Genomic DNA, 16,558 nt, shown 5'->3' with positions numbered 1-16,558 from the left:
TAATTTTTTATGAATAGTATTTTTGTTTCCATACTAGGTTCCATGAACAGTTTTGTTACTCATATTCCTCAAAATAGTTTATTTCGTGTTCAGCCAGCAGAAAAACGATACTCATACAGGTTTAAAACAACTTGCAACATTGTGCAAATAATTAAACCAAAAAGTACATGATTTATAAAGTTATTGGCTTCTAAAGTAAGGAGTCGACTCTGAATCGCTGAAACGAGTCGTTATAGATTTCAAATCTTTTGCCCATCTCTATGTACGTCACTAGGAGCACTTTGCATGATAATCTCCGCCTACTGTGTTGAGAGAAACGGAACTCTGACCTGCCCCACCTCCCCACACAGACACTCTGGTTGGTGTGAGAGCATCATGTCGAGTTTTATTGTTTTATTCTTTGTTTTATTTTCACTGCCAAAGAATGAAGATCAGAAGAACCAATGGCTAAAATTCATTTTCACCACAATACCAGAGCAGTACAACAAATCCCTTTTGTTGTGTTCACAAGATTTCATTGATGACTGCTTTTCTAATCTCGGTGAGTACAGCGGGATTTTCAAAGCGTTTGGCCATAAAAGATGGTTCATTACCAACTTTATTTAGAACAACGAGCATTTCCGAATCACAACGCGAAGTATGATTACGAAGTTATGTGTCTGCTTTCTCCCAAGCGTCTTATCAGTATGTGTGCTGTCTGCAGCCTTTGTTTGTGCTGATCGTCATGTACAAACACGTCATTAAAATGAAGTGTAACTCCGTGAATACTCAACGAAGAGACATGAGAGAGATATCTATAGAAAGCTTGACATGTCTACTTTAAAACTAAAGAAGTGCTGCCGAAAACAGATATTCTGTGATAAAGTAATCCATATGAAAACAATGCAATGTCTGTTTTTCATGTCTCCCTTCGTGACCACGCCCCCGCGCTGAACGCGCTATTCAGATTCAAACTAAAGCGCGCACACAGAAGAAAAAGCAGCGAGACTGTTCAAGTTTTTTATTTTACTGTTTGCTTCGCGAAGAGAGGAATAATTCACCCCAAACAGATGCTAACGCATAGTTTACCGTGGAGGTGTGTGCGGAACAACCAATCAAACCTGACTATGTTAGTTGACCAATCAGAACACAGTATGCTACCGAAAGGTGGGGTTTAAGGAAACTGAATCTTTTGAACAGCTTCGCGCGAACCGTTTGGGGATCTCTGAGAATTGAGGTAATTTTAAAATGGTATTTTGACAAAATGACAATGTTTTTTAACCTTGGATGGATTTAAACCTAATGTACAGGACTTATAAACAGTGATAGGAAGCTTAGAATTTTCATCTTACTGGCTCTTTAATGTTATATAGTCAGTGTGCCTTAACTGTATTACAGCAGTGTCAGATGGAAAAATCTACAGGAAGACTGCTATTAAATTGTAATCTAAAATGACCACAAATCAATTGAAAATTGACCTTAGTAATTTTATAATTTAATGTTTGTTGGATAAAGGTATCAACCTAACAATTTGAGTGAATTTGAAAAGTAAATACTACATGAATGTGTACTGTATACACACAACATTTGTTTTAAATAAATAAAAAATATGTTAAATTATAGCACAAAATAGACAGCTGTGGTTGCCAGAAATTTACTGTAAAAATACGGTGACAATAGTTTGAATGTTACTGTATTAATGTCTGTATACTTTATTTATAACTGTGTATTTTAATCTTACAACTGTATATTTCATTTGATATAATGTTAATTTACCAATTTCACTTGAACTACCAAGTCTCTTACCTTAAAATGTACTGATTGCCACATTTTTGTTTGTGTGTGTGTGAAAACTATAAATATTCTTTGTATATTTACAGTGTAAATTTATCATAAAACATCACAGATAGATGATATAAGAAAGAATCATGATAACTTTACCATATCAATAAAATGATAACTCAGAAAAAAAGCCTCAGAAAAAATACTTATTTCTTATAGAATAAATTACAGGAGGGGTCATACAAGCTCTTATAGTCTAAGCTGAATCACCCAACCTTTCTTAAAAAAAAAAAACGTGGGTCAAAATCAAGGTGCCACCTAACTTTTGAATACCTTTACAACTGTACAAGTTCTAAAACCAGCAAGGCTTCATTGAATCCAAAACTGTGCCCCAAAAATACCCTGTCATGTTCACTTACTATAAACTGCAAAAAAGAAACTACAGGGACTTGGTGCTTTTCATCTTCTCTCTTAGCTTCCCCTCCATTCTGCTTTGTACATTATAAGACTGAGTCCTGAAAAACATTTCAGATGACTGTTATTTATCCAGCAGCGAGCACTGGAAGTGAAAGACAGTCAGGGATTGGGAAGCTGAGTGCTTTATCTCTTGTGCTTTCACAGAGCGCTGAGGCGCATCAGAGATGCGGAGAGGGTGAATGCACTTCTCCACCACAGAAAGAAAAGAAACAAAAACAAGCAGGCATGTATCTAATTAGAACAAAAAGAGTCAGAAACAGAAAGTAGTCAGCTGTGACAGACCAGAGCAGGTGGTGAACCTAAACAATCAAACAGGAGATGCTGTTACCGAAAGGACTTCATGAAACAACATGCATTAAATTGCATACTATTAACACATAAAGCATTTAAAATAAGGGATGGGTCAAAATAGTTAAGTGGACTAATATAACAACCGATTAGTGAGGTCATACAGATGATAAAGATTTTTTTGACAATTGTGTATTTTTATAGTATAATGAACTGTGTTACGGTTCTGTGCTGCACTAAACATGAACATTTTTCAGTAGATTGGGGTCTGGATGGGTACACATTATTTTTAAAGGAACAGTTTAGGGTTTAATTTACTGAAAATTTACTTGCCCTCAAGCCATCCATAATGAGTTTGTTTCCTCAATGGAACAAATTTGGAGAAATTTAGCATTACAGAACTTGCACACCAATAGATCCTCTTAAGTGAATGGGTGCCGTCAGAATGTGATGTTTTATCAGCTGTTTGAACTCAAAAGTAATCCATACAACTACAGTCCACCAATCAACGTTTTGTGAATTCTGATGCCCCCCATTCACTTCAGAGGATCCGATGGTGAGCAAGTGATGCAATGCTACATTTCTCTTAAAATCAGTTCAAATGAAAAAACAAACAAACAAAAAAGTCTCATATACATTTTGGATGGCCTGAGGGTGAGTAAACTGTCATCTTTGAGATAACTATTCATTTAACTTGACAAAAACAAAATTTTCAGCTGCATTAGATTTGAAATATTTTTCCAGTTATTTTCCCCATTTAATTATCTAATTGAATAAAACTTAATAAAATTGAATAATAATTAGAATGTAGTAATTTAGTTTTAACCAGGAATTCCACTGCTAAACACAATTATTGTAAAAAAAAAAATAAATAAAAAAAAAGCTGAATTAATGCACACCTTGGAGAAAATGAACAGGATTTTCAATTCCAAAACCTGGTTTGCTGGTCCTCAAATTGATGCCCAATATTCCATCACAAAATACAAAGAGGACACATAGAGGGTAGATCACCACACAAGTCCTGCCGAGTGGGGTTACAAACCAAAGTTGGAGGTAATTAACTGTAATCAAAAAATCTGTGCTATCCAAGTACATTAAGATAAAACCAATTCAAATGAAATCAACCCACGTTAAATCCTTTTGAATGTATTTCTCCTGAAAGAGGCTCCTGTATGGTTTTTTAAAAAATTCCAGCATCAGTCTCTCAGCCCTATAGCTGCATGCCAGGTGGCAGCTGGGAGAGCTGCCTTTTAATCTGGTTTGGCGGTCCTAAATCACTGCCACAACAGCAGGTATGATGTAGGGGAGTTTGGAAAAGAAATTCACTCAGACGTTCCTCTGACCATGGTTTGGACTCTGTCTCACTCTCTCCCCAGGTGTGTGGCCTTGTTTGCCATATGTCAAGTGAGTGAACCACTAATATCCACAGGGCACCTACAGGAGCCTGCACAAAAACACGTTTTAATTTATGTGGTATGACATTGAAAACCAGAGTCGGTCATGTAGGCCGAAAGAACCTTTGGTCGTACTTCATGCTTCAGTCAAGAGTCATGAGTGTTATTATGATGCTTTTTAAAGATTCAACAGTGTAACAAAACTACATACTACTGTAACTATGAGGCACCTCATGAGGATGCCCAACTACTTGTTCTGGCTGTCACACTGATAGGCATACTTTAGCCCCAGGATAAAGCTGTCTCGCAGATGGATGAATCTCTTCAGCTCTGGTCTGCAGCACTGTCTGCATACATTGCTCTGAGTCTAGCATTAGTTTTAACCCGTCTAAACCCTTATGCCATTTCTAAGCGTGCTGAGTCCTCTTTAATAGAATGAGAGCCAAATCCCTCTAAGTGGACCAAAAAGTGAACAGAGGAAAAAAAAAAGTTTAGTATTCACACAGTTTTAGGTCTCTTTTCACATTAAAATTCGTGCATTTAGCAGATGCTTTTATCAAAAGCAACTATCAACAGAATTTGGTTTTGGTTTAGCTTGTTTAGCTGTTTTTTCTTCACTCAAAATATATTTTTACATTTTTAAGATTTTGTAATACTCTTGAAATAAATTTTGTAAGCTCACCAAGGCTGCATGTATTGAATCAAAAATACAGTAAAAACATGTAATATTGTGAAATGTATTACAATTTAAATTAACTGTTTTCTAATCTTATATATTTGTAAATGTTATTTTTTCCTGTGATGGTACAGGAATTAAAAAAAAATAAACTTACATATAACTATACATATTAAGAGGTAAACTTTAGCAAATTGAATAATTTTTGATTAATCGTACAAAACAATTTGGTTAATTAAAATAAATTTTTAATCTACTGAAAGCCTCAGGCTACATCCATTCACACAAAAGTATTATATTTCTAATGTAATTTCATGACTTTCAGAGCAGCATTACAAGGTGGTCGAGCTAAACCCTCGAGCCATAATTTGTGCAGAACACTGAAGACCTCTGAGAGTCTCTGAATAGTTTATATATAATATGATCCTCATTGTTATCTCAACAGAAATAAAATAAGCGGCTCCTCATCTTCTCTGTGTGACATCATTACCTCTATATGGTTCACAATATTACAAACGAACCGCACAGCAGTCCTAAAGCCAAATGTACTCAGACCAGACCTCTGAGAAGCACACTTTAGACCGTTTTATCACAATTCATGCAAATCATTTGAGAAAAATTATTTATTTTATTCCTGTTTCAATACCTGTTGTTGTGTCATTTATTTTTACATGAGAATGAAAAATTCTTTATATGCAAAGTAGCAAATACCTGCTTTTGAAAACAGATACAGTATATTACTAACTTCCTCTGCTTTTCACAAAGCACAATGTTTTGCTCATTAGGAATATTTGCTAATCTTTCAGACTTCAGTATAAAAACAGTAATAATTTACTCCGTACCCATAAGTCATTGTCTCCGATTTGCTATATTCGTATTGAATCCTTTCCATGTATTCTATTAATGTTTTGCAATGACTGGTACTCCTCCACTAAAGTCAAAATGTGGAAAGAGAAGAGCAGAAGATCCACTGCTTCATTAATCACATTACTTATGCTGCACATTTCACAAAAAGCTTCATCTTTAAGCTCTGAATAATGAATTCAACAGTGAGAATGCACATATGAACATATACACTGTTCTGAACTTGGGTCTCTTCTCCTGCCCGAAAGTAATTCACCAAGCACTCAACTACGATAACAGGCCACTATGTGTTTTAGCAGATCTAATAGCTGACAGACTGTTTTATAAAAATAAAAAAAACGATGCAAAGACATCCAGATCCAATTAAAACTGGTGCATAAATCCACAAACTATAACAACATATGCACTCTACTCCTGACTCTGCTATTAAAAGCATCCAGAATACTTTGCTCAAACAGTGGCCACTGTGATGCATTCCAAGTACTCATTGATTTCTTCACTTGTTTCTGCTTACTAAGACACAAGCTTAAAAATTAACACTCAGAAGGCCCAATACAAGTCCAAATTATCTTCAGAGGGTAAATAAAACAAATTAGTAGCCAATACATGGCCAATAAAAGAATTAGTAGCCAACAGATTGTCTGTTAATATAGAACTGCAACATAATAAATGGTGATTAAAAAGTGATAATTTACCAAAAAATCTTCTATTCTGTAATAATTTTCTCACCCTCACGTTTTATCAATGACTTGTTGTATCAAAGAAGTTCATACAGGTTTGGACTGACATGCAGAAGCATTTATGGTGTCTATTTTAATTTTTGTATAAACTATCCATTTACATCAAAAAAAAGTTAGTCAGATCCTCACAAACTGTCTCATAAAGAACATATCTGTTCATTTTGTAGACTACAGTATACTGTATGATTCTCAGACTAAAATAATTATTTGCAATATTTGTCATAATATGCAAAGAGTAAAAATGTTATCATAGGGAAAAACATATTCCATTTATCCATCACACTGTTTGGACTATGCAGGAAAAAATAATTTACGGCCAGTCCATCACAGGGCTGACAAAAATACTTATTTGATTAAAAAAAAAAAAAAAATATATATATATATATATATATATATATATATATATATATATATATATATATATATATATATATATATATATATATATATATATATACAACTTAATGTAAGATATATTTAAGACTGGAAAATTCTCAATTCAAACTGGCAAGGGAGGCAAAAAATACATTTTGGAACCTGTAGACCAGATGGAACACCCTGTAGTACAATAAAACATTTGACCATCTACATCAGCTTGCACAGTGCTGGATTCAGCATGTCAACATAAAATATAGATGCACATGATGTCATAGGCCAGCAGATTACCTGGGCGTTGCAGGATTAGCTCCAACAGCAATGCTCAGCCACAACCACTCGATCCATCAAAGGTCAGAACACTTAATGACTCAGCTAAATGTGTGGCCAACTTCAACTGAACTTCAATTGGATCAAATGGGGCGTGCAATAGAACGCCAACAAAAACAATGAAGCCTGCCACACAGGTGCTAGATGAATCACCTCCAGAAGCAAGGCTACTGCTCTTACCAGAACCCAAGTGCTTTGCTTTGTCATCTCCCTTGTCATTTTAAACCCCTTTTCAGCAAGTGCTATGGCTGGGGATTAGCATGCGTTATTGCTCCCGTTTTATAGAGTATTACATGGATAACTGTAAGGTCATCCACCAAGCAGGGGTCATTTTACTGAGACCACTAGACCAATTACCTGGTTGGGAAGTAGGAAACACCTGAAGCTGAGGCATGGATTTATACCCAGAAAAGGCCTGTAAATGAGTTCCATCTGGCAGATATATATATATAAAAATCACACTTTTTCCAAGTAAAACTTTCCAGACATTGACGCAAACCACCTATGAAAATAAATGCAGACCAACTTGAGAAGGTCAGTCTTTTAGGTGGGATGGAAGTGGTTTACAACCACAACCCTGTTCTAAATCCCAATTCAGACGCCATTCAGTGTCAATAATCATCAGATTACAGTACGTCAGCTTTCAAACACTCTACAACCCAACAAACACTGACCAACAGAAACAGATACTGACAGTGTATGCAACATACATTGCATGTATTGTTTACATATGTGATACTCTCCAAAATGGCACCAGGGAGATGCGGAGGAGACGAATCGTTGAATACAGTCATTATTTTTGTTTTCTTTGTGCACAAACAGTTTTCGTGTAGCTTCGTATGTTTTGAACCACTGCTATCACATGGATTATTTTAACAATGTCCTTGCTATGTTTCTGGACCTTGATCGTGTTAGGATCCTTGCTGTCTATGCAGAGTCAGAAAGCTCTCAGAATTCATCAAAAATATCTTAATTTGTGTTCCAAGATGATCAAAAGTCTTACAGGTTTGAGGGTGAGTAATTAATTACAGAATTTTCATTTTTGGGTGAACTATCCCATAAAGGAAGCATCCAAACCACAACTGAATCACGATCGACTTAGAATATTCTATTAAGGCAGCAGGAATTCAGGTAAATCAGGATACTTTTTGCCATTGAGATAAATGGAAAAAAGGTCCTAACTTTACTAAATTAACCCTAGCATTTGAAGTTTTGGTTTAAAAATATAGATAATACTAGTAAAAGAAGCCATCGTAATTAAGTTGCTTACCATTTAAAACAGCCTCCACATCTGGAATGCTATGATCATGCCCTACAATACTGCCTCCATAAGCAGCTCCCTAGGTTTCATAAAAGAGCAATGATATATGTCCTTACCTTGAGTTTCACAAAAGAATTTCCCCTATGTAGTGTAAAAAATCAGCATTGCCTTTGCATGACTGAGGTCATTTGAAAAATCACTGTTTGTGCCTTTATTGACTTTCCTCCAAAAGCAGGTAAAAATCACAGTTGGACAATAAGCCAGCACAGCATGTTTAGATATAATCTCATTTAATTAGGCTCTGGGGGCGTCCTCCCGATTTATTTACTAAAGGATACTGCTTAACCTGCTTTATGGGGCATGCTCTTAAAGAGGGAAACATTTCCAGCAACCTTGAACTGTTTATAATAGCCGATAAATATCTGAAGCGAGAGTCACCGGTAAGATAACAGAGGGTTTGATATAATGAGGTGTGGGTTGAGTAAACTACTTTTCAATGATGCCTTTCCATCTGCCTGCACTGGTGCTGTAAACTCTTTGCTGTGATACACTGGATTAGATGGCAAACAATGATTAAAGGTTCACTAAACAGACTGTGGAAAGAGACGTTTTATCAAGCATCCTAAGAGAGCATATATGACACAACCACACAGATGACTCTGCAGCGATCAGTCTTATTTTTATTTTTTTTAGAATATGCGCTAAGTGAATGAGCAATGCTAAGAATTAGGACACAGTATAATACATTGGAGATATGAATGCAAGCACTTAACAAGTGAACACAAGCCTCAGAGTAAGTCTATAAACTCTTTGCAGGGCATTTTGACATTTGCATTCATCTGATATGATAAATACGCAGCTTTTGAAACTGGCACTATTTCTCTGTGAACACACCTGGATGAAGGAACACTAAGATCCAGTGCACGTGTGCTAAGAAGTTCTTTCGACTTAACCCTTTGATGCATGAAGTATTCATTAAAAAACAAGGGAAAAAACACAAGGGTAAACATTTGACAAGATAAAGATTTGTCCAATGCAATAAATTATATTAAAAGAAGATATTTAAGGGATACAAAGTGTTTCAACACATGACGAATTTACTTTGTCATAAAAAAAAAAAAAACATGTTTAATTATGTTTAAGGGGCAAAGGCAAATTATGTATGATGGTTTAGATTTTACAAAACACCATGAAAGGTTTCAAATTATTTTTAAAGAACTGTCAACTATAGTGAATGCCATGCATCTAAGAGTCAAGTTTCATAAAATATGGATGTTAAAATATGTATACTTTTTAATTAATTGATCAAACTATGATAAACTATTAACTGTTATTGTCAGGTTTTTTTATATCATAAATCTTGTTGTTATGCTAAAGGCGACAGAGCTGCAAAAACTCTGCAGAGACCGTCTTTGTTTACAAATGCTGTTTTTGTTTATAAAAGACAACCTTGCAATAAATGCCTAGTTGTACTTTATATTGTGTATGCATTCAGATATGATACTTTCAACCAGAATCTCTTTTTCATCTCACGTTGACAATTGAGAGCACAAGGGGAAAACAAACTTGACAGATTTGTCTGCGCTACAACCTGACAATCTTTGCTTTATCTCAATCCGGCGGTGCACAGGGATTTGCAGCAAATGAACAAAACCCCTGCAACTAGTTCAAGACTCACTGATCCCTACATCAAGATTCATTAAATATCTGCCCTTATTGATTTAGATTTTTCTGACAGTGTCACTCACACATGCTACTCTTCAGCCAAAAGCTTACATTATGCAACCCATACAAGGAAGACATTTTAATATTCGAGAAACTTGTAACATCCATAACTAGTGGTTAGAAGTTTCCAGACATTTATAATATAACAAAACACTATTTTTCAAACTTTACAGGATGCCTAATACAATTTGTTGCTGAAAATAAAAAAGATGGTCCAACAGAAGGTCGAATGATGATTTCATCTGAGCTTCAAATTTGTCAGCTCAAATTTGTCTTCTTCAGCAACTATTGACAAATAATAAAATAGGCAGAACACTGACACCCATTCAAACACAAAACACCATATGGGTAACACACAATACTAAAGTAATGCAACAAACTCTTCCTAAATCTTCCTAGTGCAACATAAATCACGTTAATGAGCTTAAGTGATAACAAAAATAAAAACAAACTGAATGCAAGGAATATGATACAAATTATATGAGGACTCGTACTAATTACAATAATTCAATCGTTATTTTGCATTTTAAATATATGTAAATAAGCCAATTCATATGTTTTGAGACGTGAAAAGAATACTAACAATATGTAGCCTATTTAAAAAGTCATTTTTATCGAACAAATTATTATATTCTTGTTTCATTTCATTTAATTATCATGACTCTGTATCACCCTCCTACATACTAAATATTTCCGTCTTAAAATTCACAATATGATTATGATGGCTTGAGCCTATTCATACTCTTTTGGTTCTATACAAGCACACCACTGTTACGCTACACCACTAAACACTACCTACAGGGAACTGTATTACACCATCGACTACTACAACACGCGAGGGAAACATTCCTACCTCAACCTGACTATTTCTCAATTCACTTCAATGCAACATTTCGGGGGAAATGCTTGCGTCGCATCAAAAACATGCAGCGACATCAGGCGCGTGGCGAGATGCGCTGACAGATTATGGGATGCTCCGCGAGCCCAAGTTTGATTGTAGAGCTGCTGCGTCTGTCTTACCTTGCTCTGAATCAGCGTCCCTCAGTGTCTGAACATTTGAGAATACATCCCCGAATCCCAGTATGACAAGTAAGGTGAGGATATACTCGGACATCGTTGCTGAGTGAGGGCGAAGGCCACCGCACTTCTTTTACTGAAGTCCGATTCCAGCCCTCCGGTACAGCGCCGTTATTCAGGAATGACAAGTGAAATTTGTCTGCAGAGCGCACCGACCCTCCTTCACTCCTCGCATTCAGATGGATTTCTAGACGCGCACACACATGAGCTTGCAGGCGATAGTGTGAGCGAAGAGAGAGAGAGAGAGAGAGAGAGAGAAGGAGAGAGACGGAGGGTGTGCGGATAGATGGGGACAATAACGCACTGTGAGCTCGACTTTGATCGGTTTCCAGGCACCTAACGTAGCGCAAGGAAAGCGGGGGTGCGTAACAAGGGGAATGCGCTAATTAAGCTACGCAAATAAATAAATATTTAATTTAAATTTAATTTATTGCTTTTTCTTCAAATGTTCTTATTTGGTGAGGTGGTCCTGGGAACACAATTGTTCGGTAACTATAATGCTAACCAACTTTATATATATATATATAGCTATATATATATATATAATAATAAAGGAGCGATAATGTCGCTGCGCAAAGCCAATTTGTGTTTTGGCACCCACCCTAACACGCGTTAACTAACTTAAATAAGATTATTTTTAATCAAAGTACAAAGTTTTCTGACATGTAAATACAAAATAATCTGAAAAATAATAACAATGTAACCATACCTTCGCGATCAACGCACATTCCGTTAGCGAGCATCATCTTGGTGAAATGGCGCGCTCTAAGTTATTGTCAGGTTTGAGCATTTTCCTAAAATAATGTGTAAAACCCACTAAACCCTTCTTGAATCAAGTTTTCCAAATAAGCCAGGTTTTTTTTTTTTTTTTTTTTTTTTTTTTTTGACTGTTTGACTTATTGTCAGTTGATTTGTTTCAAAATGAGACAGACTAACTTAAATAAGCCTGGCTTATTTGGTAAACTTGTTTTATGAAACAGGCCCCACGTTAATTTCTCAGCATAGGTTGCCACAATTGAGCTTGAGCTATGTTAATTTTGCTTTTGGAAAAAGTTTTTATTTATTTTGTTTTGGGTATTTTTTTTTTTTTTTTTTTTTTGCCCTGGTATTTGAATTTAGATTCCATTCACGGAAATCCATGACTGACCAGAGAAACCCATAAATTGTTTAAGGTCAGTGAAACTGCATATTAAAGGGCTGCCCTTTAACACTACTGACATATTTACACAAGCTTTTCCATGTATGCTTATAATAAGCAATAACAGCCCAAGGCAAATTCGATTTCACACTGGATCCCGGTGCTATGTTGATAGTAGACTGCAATTTAGATAAAATATAGTCAAAAACTGAGCCAAAACGGTCAGTTCTAAGGATAAACATTCCCATAAAAATGAGTTGCTGCCCTTGTTTGTCAATGGAACATTTTAAATCATACATTACCTTCATACATTAAGGGCTATATATTCATCAAATATATATTCACAACCAAGTCAGATAATATGATAGCAGAAATAAGGGTACAACAGTCACAGAGTATTTATTTAAGGGATAACATACAGGCAATTGGTGAAAATGATGGAAAGACTCACCCTCACGTTGTTTCAAACCTGTATGAGTTTATGTCTTGTTTAAAGAAAGTTGGTAATCAAACGGTTGTAGCCACTGACTTCCATAAAAAATTAAAAAAATACTATGGAAGTCAATGGCTAGAACCAACTGTTTGGTCGCCAAAATTATTCATAAATGATAACTTTTTTGTGTGTGTGTTGTACTATCCCTTTAACACAAAATCAAAATCTGATAGGGTGATCAGAATACTGTATTGTGCATTTTTTGTTGGATTTTATTATGCATGAAGAAAAAGACTTCAGAGTTGTGATCAACCTGTTGTTTTATTCAAACAAAAGTGGCAATCTGACTGTATGTTATCTCACTTAATAACTTAATAATTGCACATGAAATACTGAATTGAAATTATTTTCTTACTTTTAGACAGCAGAGAAAAATATATGCATTGCTAGGAAACATGGCTTACTTTGAAGACACCCCAACATGCTGTGACTTTCTCAATCATAAGTCAGTGTTTAGTGAGTCTGTCTGTTTGTGCTCCAGTGGTCATGGCTACATGTGAAGATGTTGCAGACTTCTATTGAAGATTGTGTTTTCAGTACACAGAATGCAAGGTCTGCCGTAGACTGCCCACACATTCACAGCCAATGGCTCGCTCCAGGGAAAGCACTTGTGCCTGCGCAGCATTGACCCCCTCCAAAGCACAAGCAGTACGGAGGCTTTCAGGATGAAACTTCCTTTATGCACAGCACTCTTTTTTTCTTTTTTTTTTTCTTGAGCATAGTCACAGCTGTGTTTGGACAAAAGCTTTCATATCCACTTACATTGAATTCAGTACCTTCTCCACTGCTAACCATATATTCTGATGCAACCATGTGAAGATGAACAACTGAGATAGCAAATAAACATGGTGTATGTGTAAAAATAAATAAGGTGTTGCACAGTTGATTATTATAATTTTTTTAAATAAGACAACAGGCCATTTTTTTTTTTTTTTTATTAATTTACTTCAACAAATGTGTTGACTGAATATAAAATGTTTTACAGTTAAATTTACTGAATCTTATGTTTTCTATAAATCTCATGCACATCATGGAGAGCCAATGGCGGCTTCAGGCAATTTTGATTGGGGGGGGGGGGGGGCAATGGGGGGTCCTGGTCATTTCAAGGGGGGTCTCATGAAAACCAACAAAAAATACAGTGGGCACAGCTAATAACCGCATATTACTGCATCGAAAATACATTTTGGTCCAAAAATAGCAAAAACTATGACTTTATTCAGCATTGTCTTATTGTGCCTCTACATTTCCCTCTTTTTCTTCCTCTATCTACATCTCCTCATTTGATCTATTACTTTCCACTCTCTGTCCATCTAGGAACAAGGCTCAATTTACTATATCAGCATCAATATATTATTTTAACCATCAATACTACTATTGCACCTAATCAATAAGTCCACCTTAAATACTGATACAAAACATAAAAAAAAAAACTGATACAATGGAATATAGTGATTAATATTATTATTACTGTTGAGGTTGTTATTGTCTAAAATTGAACACCTTTGCGATGTAAACAAATGACAGGCTACATTTGTTATTCATATCCTTCACACTACACTTTGATGTCAGGTATATTATGCATTTTTTATTGACATTGATATTTCTACATTTATTTCCAGAGAGATATTATTGAGTTCACAGGCTAAAGTGGTCTTGCTGTTGTAAACACTGTTGCTATTGTAGAAAAAATATATATATTTGCGTCACATTTTAAAATATAATTATATTATTAATTTCTGAATTGTTTTTATTTTTATAATGATAATTCAGAGAATGAGAAAATCTGAATAAGCCTTACCAGTGTTGTGATAATTACTTTTATGGCACTCAAAGTGTTTAAAAATATATAAGTACTGTAATATAATAAAAGTTTTGTCAAATAACATAGACCAGACCCCTCGATGCCTGTGAAACTTTTCTCCCTCAAACAGCATGCTAGCGTTACTTCTACACTACAGGCTACACACAGCAACATATCTGCATGTTCTCACATCACATCGTTCTTGTAAAATAATAATAAGTAAATAAACATCAAAATCACTTAGCTGAGAATGAAACACCACTTACCACCTGCCACAGTGTTGAAAATATCCAATTATCCAATATCCAATATCCAATATAACAATTAAAAAATGCGCGTGCGGCGTGAGGAATCGTCCCGGTCAGGTGAAAGGTCATCATGTTGGTCATTTTATTTACGGCTAAATTATTATTAATAAATTGTACTAATATTATGATTGGGCGTGGGCAGGCATTCACAAAAGGGTATGTTATTACAAAAAAAAAAAAAAAAAATCGAGGAAATTTTGCTTTGACAAAAGGGCACTTGAGGGGCACAGGAGCAGGTGCTCAAGTGAACCGGTTCTTTCGGACAATTCGATCAAATAAACCAGTTGAGAAAAAAAAAACGGTTCACCGGTTCTTTTGCGCTCGATGTAATGTCATTAAAGATGACTGCCCTTCATTCAAGTCTTCAGTTTACCCGCGCTTATAACATAAGCACAGAATCAGTTCAGAATCAATCACCAAAAGAATCAGTTCGGTTCAGACGAGCTGTGTGTCGGTCTGCTTCACACTGAATCACACATGTGCAGTATCATCAGCTCCTCGGTTCACGAATCAGACGCGTCCATTGACAGTAAAAGAAATGGACACAGCAACCCCACTGGAACTCAATTGAGACAAGTGAAGCCCATTTTTAGCGTTTTTTAGCACTTCCGTTTCTGACGCGTTTCAAACTAAGCTTGATGACGTCACCAACCTGTCTGACATATGTAAATCTTCTAGTAGCTGTGCGTGCAAACTGCCATCGTTAATCTTGCAGAGACGGCGAGCTTGAGCAGGGAGTTCTTTGGCGTGAGTGAGCAGGAGTAAGTATTCTGATTAATTATTTTGTATAGGCTAGTATTTTAAAATGTAACGCCAGTACGCCATATTAAGTTAATTGCCTGCGAGCTTCTCCTCCTGTCTGTACGGTAATATCTCTACTGTGTGACAGAGAGTCGCGTGGTTATGACGCAATCGTTAGCCTATTTTTACAAAAACTGTTTCTATGGGGCCATAATGTAACATAGAAGGAAATGGAGCCCTTTATACATTGTCGTGTATCTTTAGAAATATATAATGGACAAACGGAGTCTTTAAACGCCTCAGATGTAAAGTTAAACACTTGCTAATGCAAGTGAAGTACTGCTACAAGATGGCGGCACCCGGCCGACTTCATTTTCCGGTCGACTTCCTTGCCGCCTGGAAGCGTCATATATAATTATTATTTATTATTGTTCTGCGTAGTTTGAAGATAATTTTTTTTTTAATCTTTATCCCAGATATATATATATATATATATATATATATATATATATATATATATATATTTCTTAATCAGGAAGAGGATCGGGGGTCAAATGGGGGGTCAGAGCATTTTTTTGCAGGGTCTTGAGACCCCGCAAGTCCCCCCTCTCCCCACCCCCCGGCGCCGCCTGTGTGGAGAGCAAAGAGCTTTTTGTCAATATAAAGACATATGAACATTCATGGCAACATACACTAAAAAAAATCAAATACATTTAGACTGATTTTTCTAGAAGAAAAACACCACAAAACACATCTAATGTTACAACATAAAAAAAAGCTAAAATATTGTAGATAAAATAAGCAAACTGTTGAACAATGCAACTGTTTATTTGTTTATGATCCAGTGCATGCTGGGAAGGCAAGTAAAGCAAATGGGAATGAACCACAAAACTCATCATAATTCCAACTTGACTGCTACACCTGTTGATTAAAAAAGGTGTGTTTATAATAAAACAAATGCATCATTTAGACGTTTTAAATTTAAACCACTTCTTCTGGTCAAAATAACCCTTCCTCCAGTGAAAATGTCCATTCCCCATAGTCCTCTCACAGCATAATTGTTTATATGTTGCACAACTCTTATGGGCTGTTTTCCCTTGTAAATGGTT

The 16,558-nt window shown here is 35.7% G+C and overlaps 1 protein-coding gene across 1 annotated transcript in view; it reads right to left on the bottom strand.

The window, feature by feature from the left end:
• lrp1bb (low density lipoprotein receptor-related protein 1Bb) overlaps positions 1–11,168 on the bottom strand; it is a 257,531-nt gene extending 246,363 nt beyond the window's left edge. The window contains exon 1 of the mRNA XM_052566199.1: positions 10,912–11,168. Coding sequence (XP_052422159.1) covers positions 10,912–11,005 — 94 coding nt within the window. The 5' untranslated portion in view covers positions 11,006–11,168. The remainder of the gene's footprint in view (positions 1–10,911) is intronic.
• Positions 11,169–16,558: the final 5,390 nt, after the last annotated feature.

Source organism: Carassius gibelio, chromosome B9 (assembly GCF_023724105.1).
Source record: "Carassius gibelio isolate Cgi1373 ecotype wild population from Czech Republic chromosome B9, carGib1.2-hapl.c, whole genome shotgun sequence".
In the NCBI taxonomy this organism is placed as follows: Eukaryota; Metazoa; Chordata; class Actinopteri; order Cypriniformes; family Cyprinidae; genus Carassius; species Carassius gibelio.
This window is presented reverse-complemented; position numbering and strand designations above follow the sequence as displayed.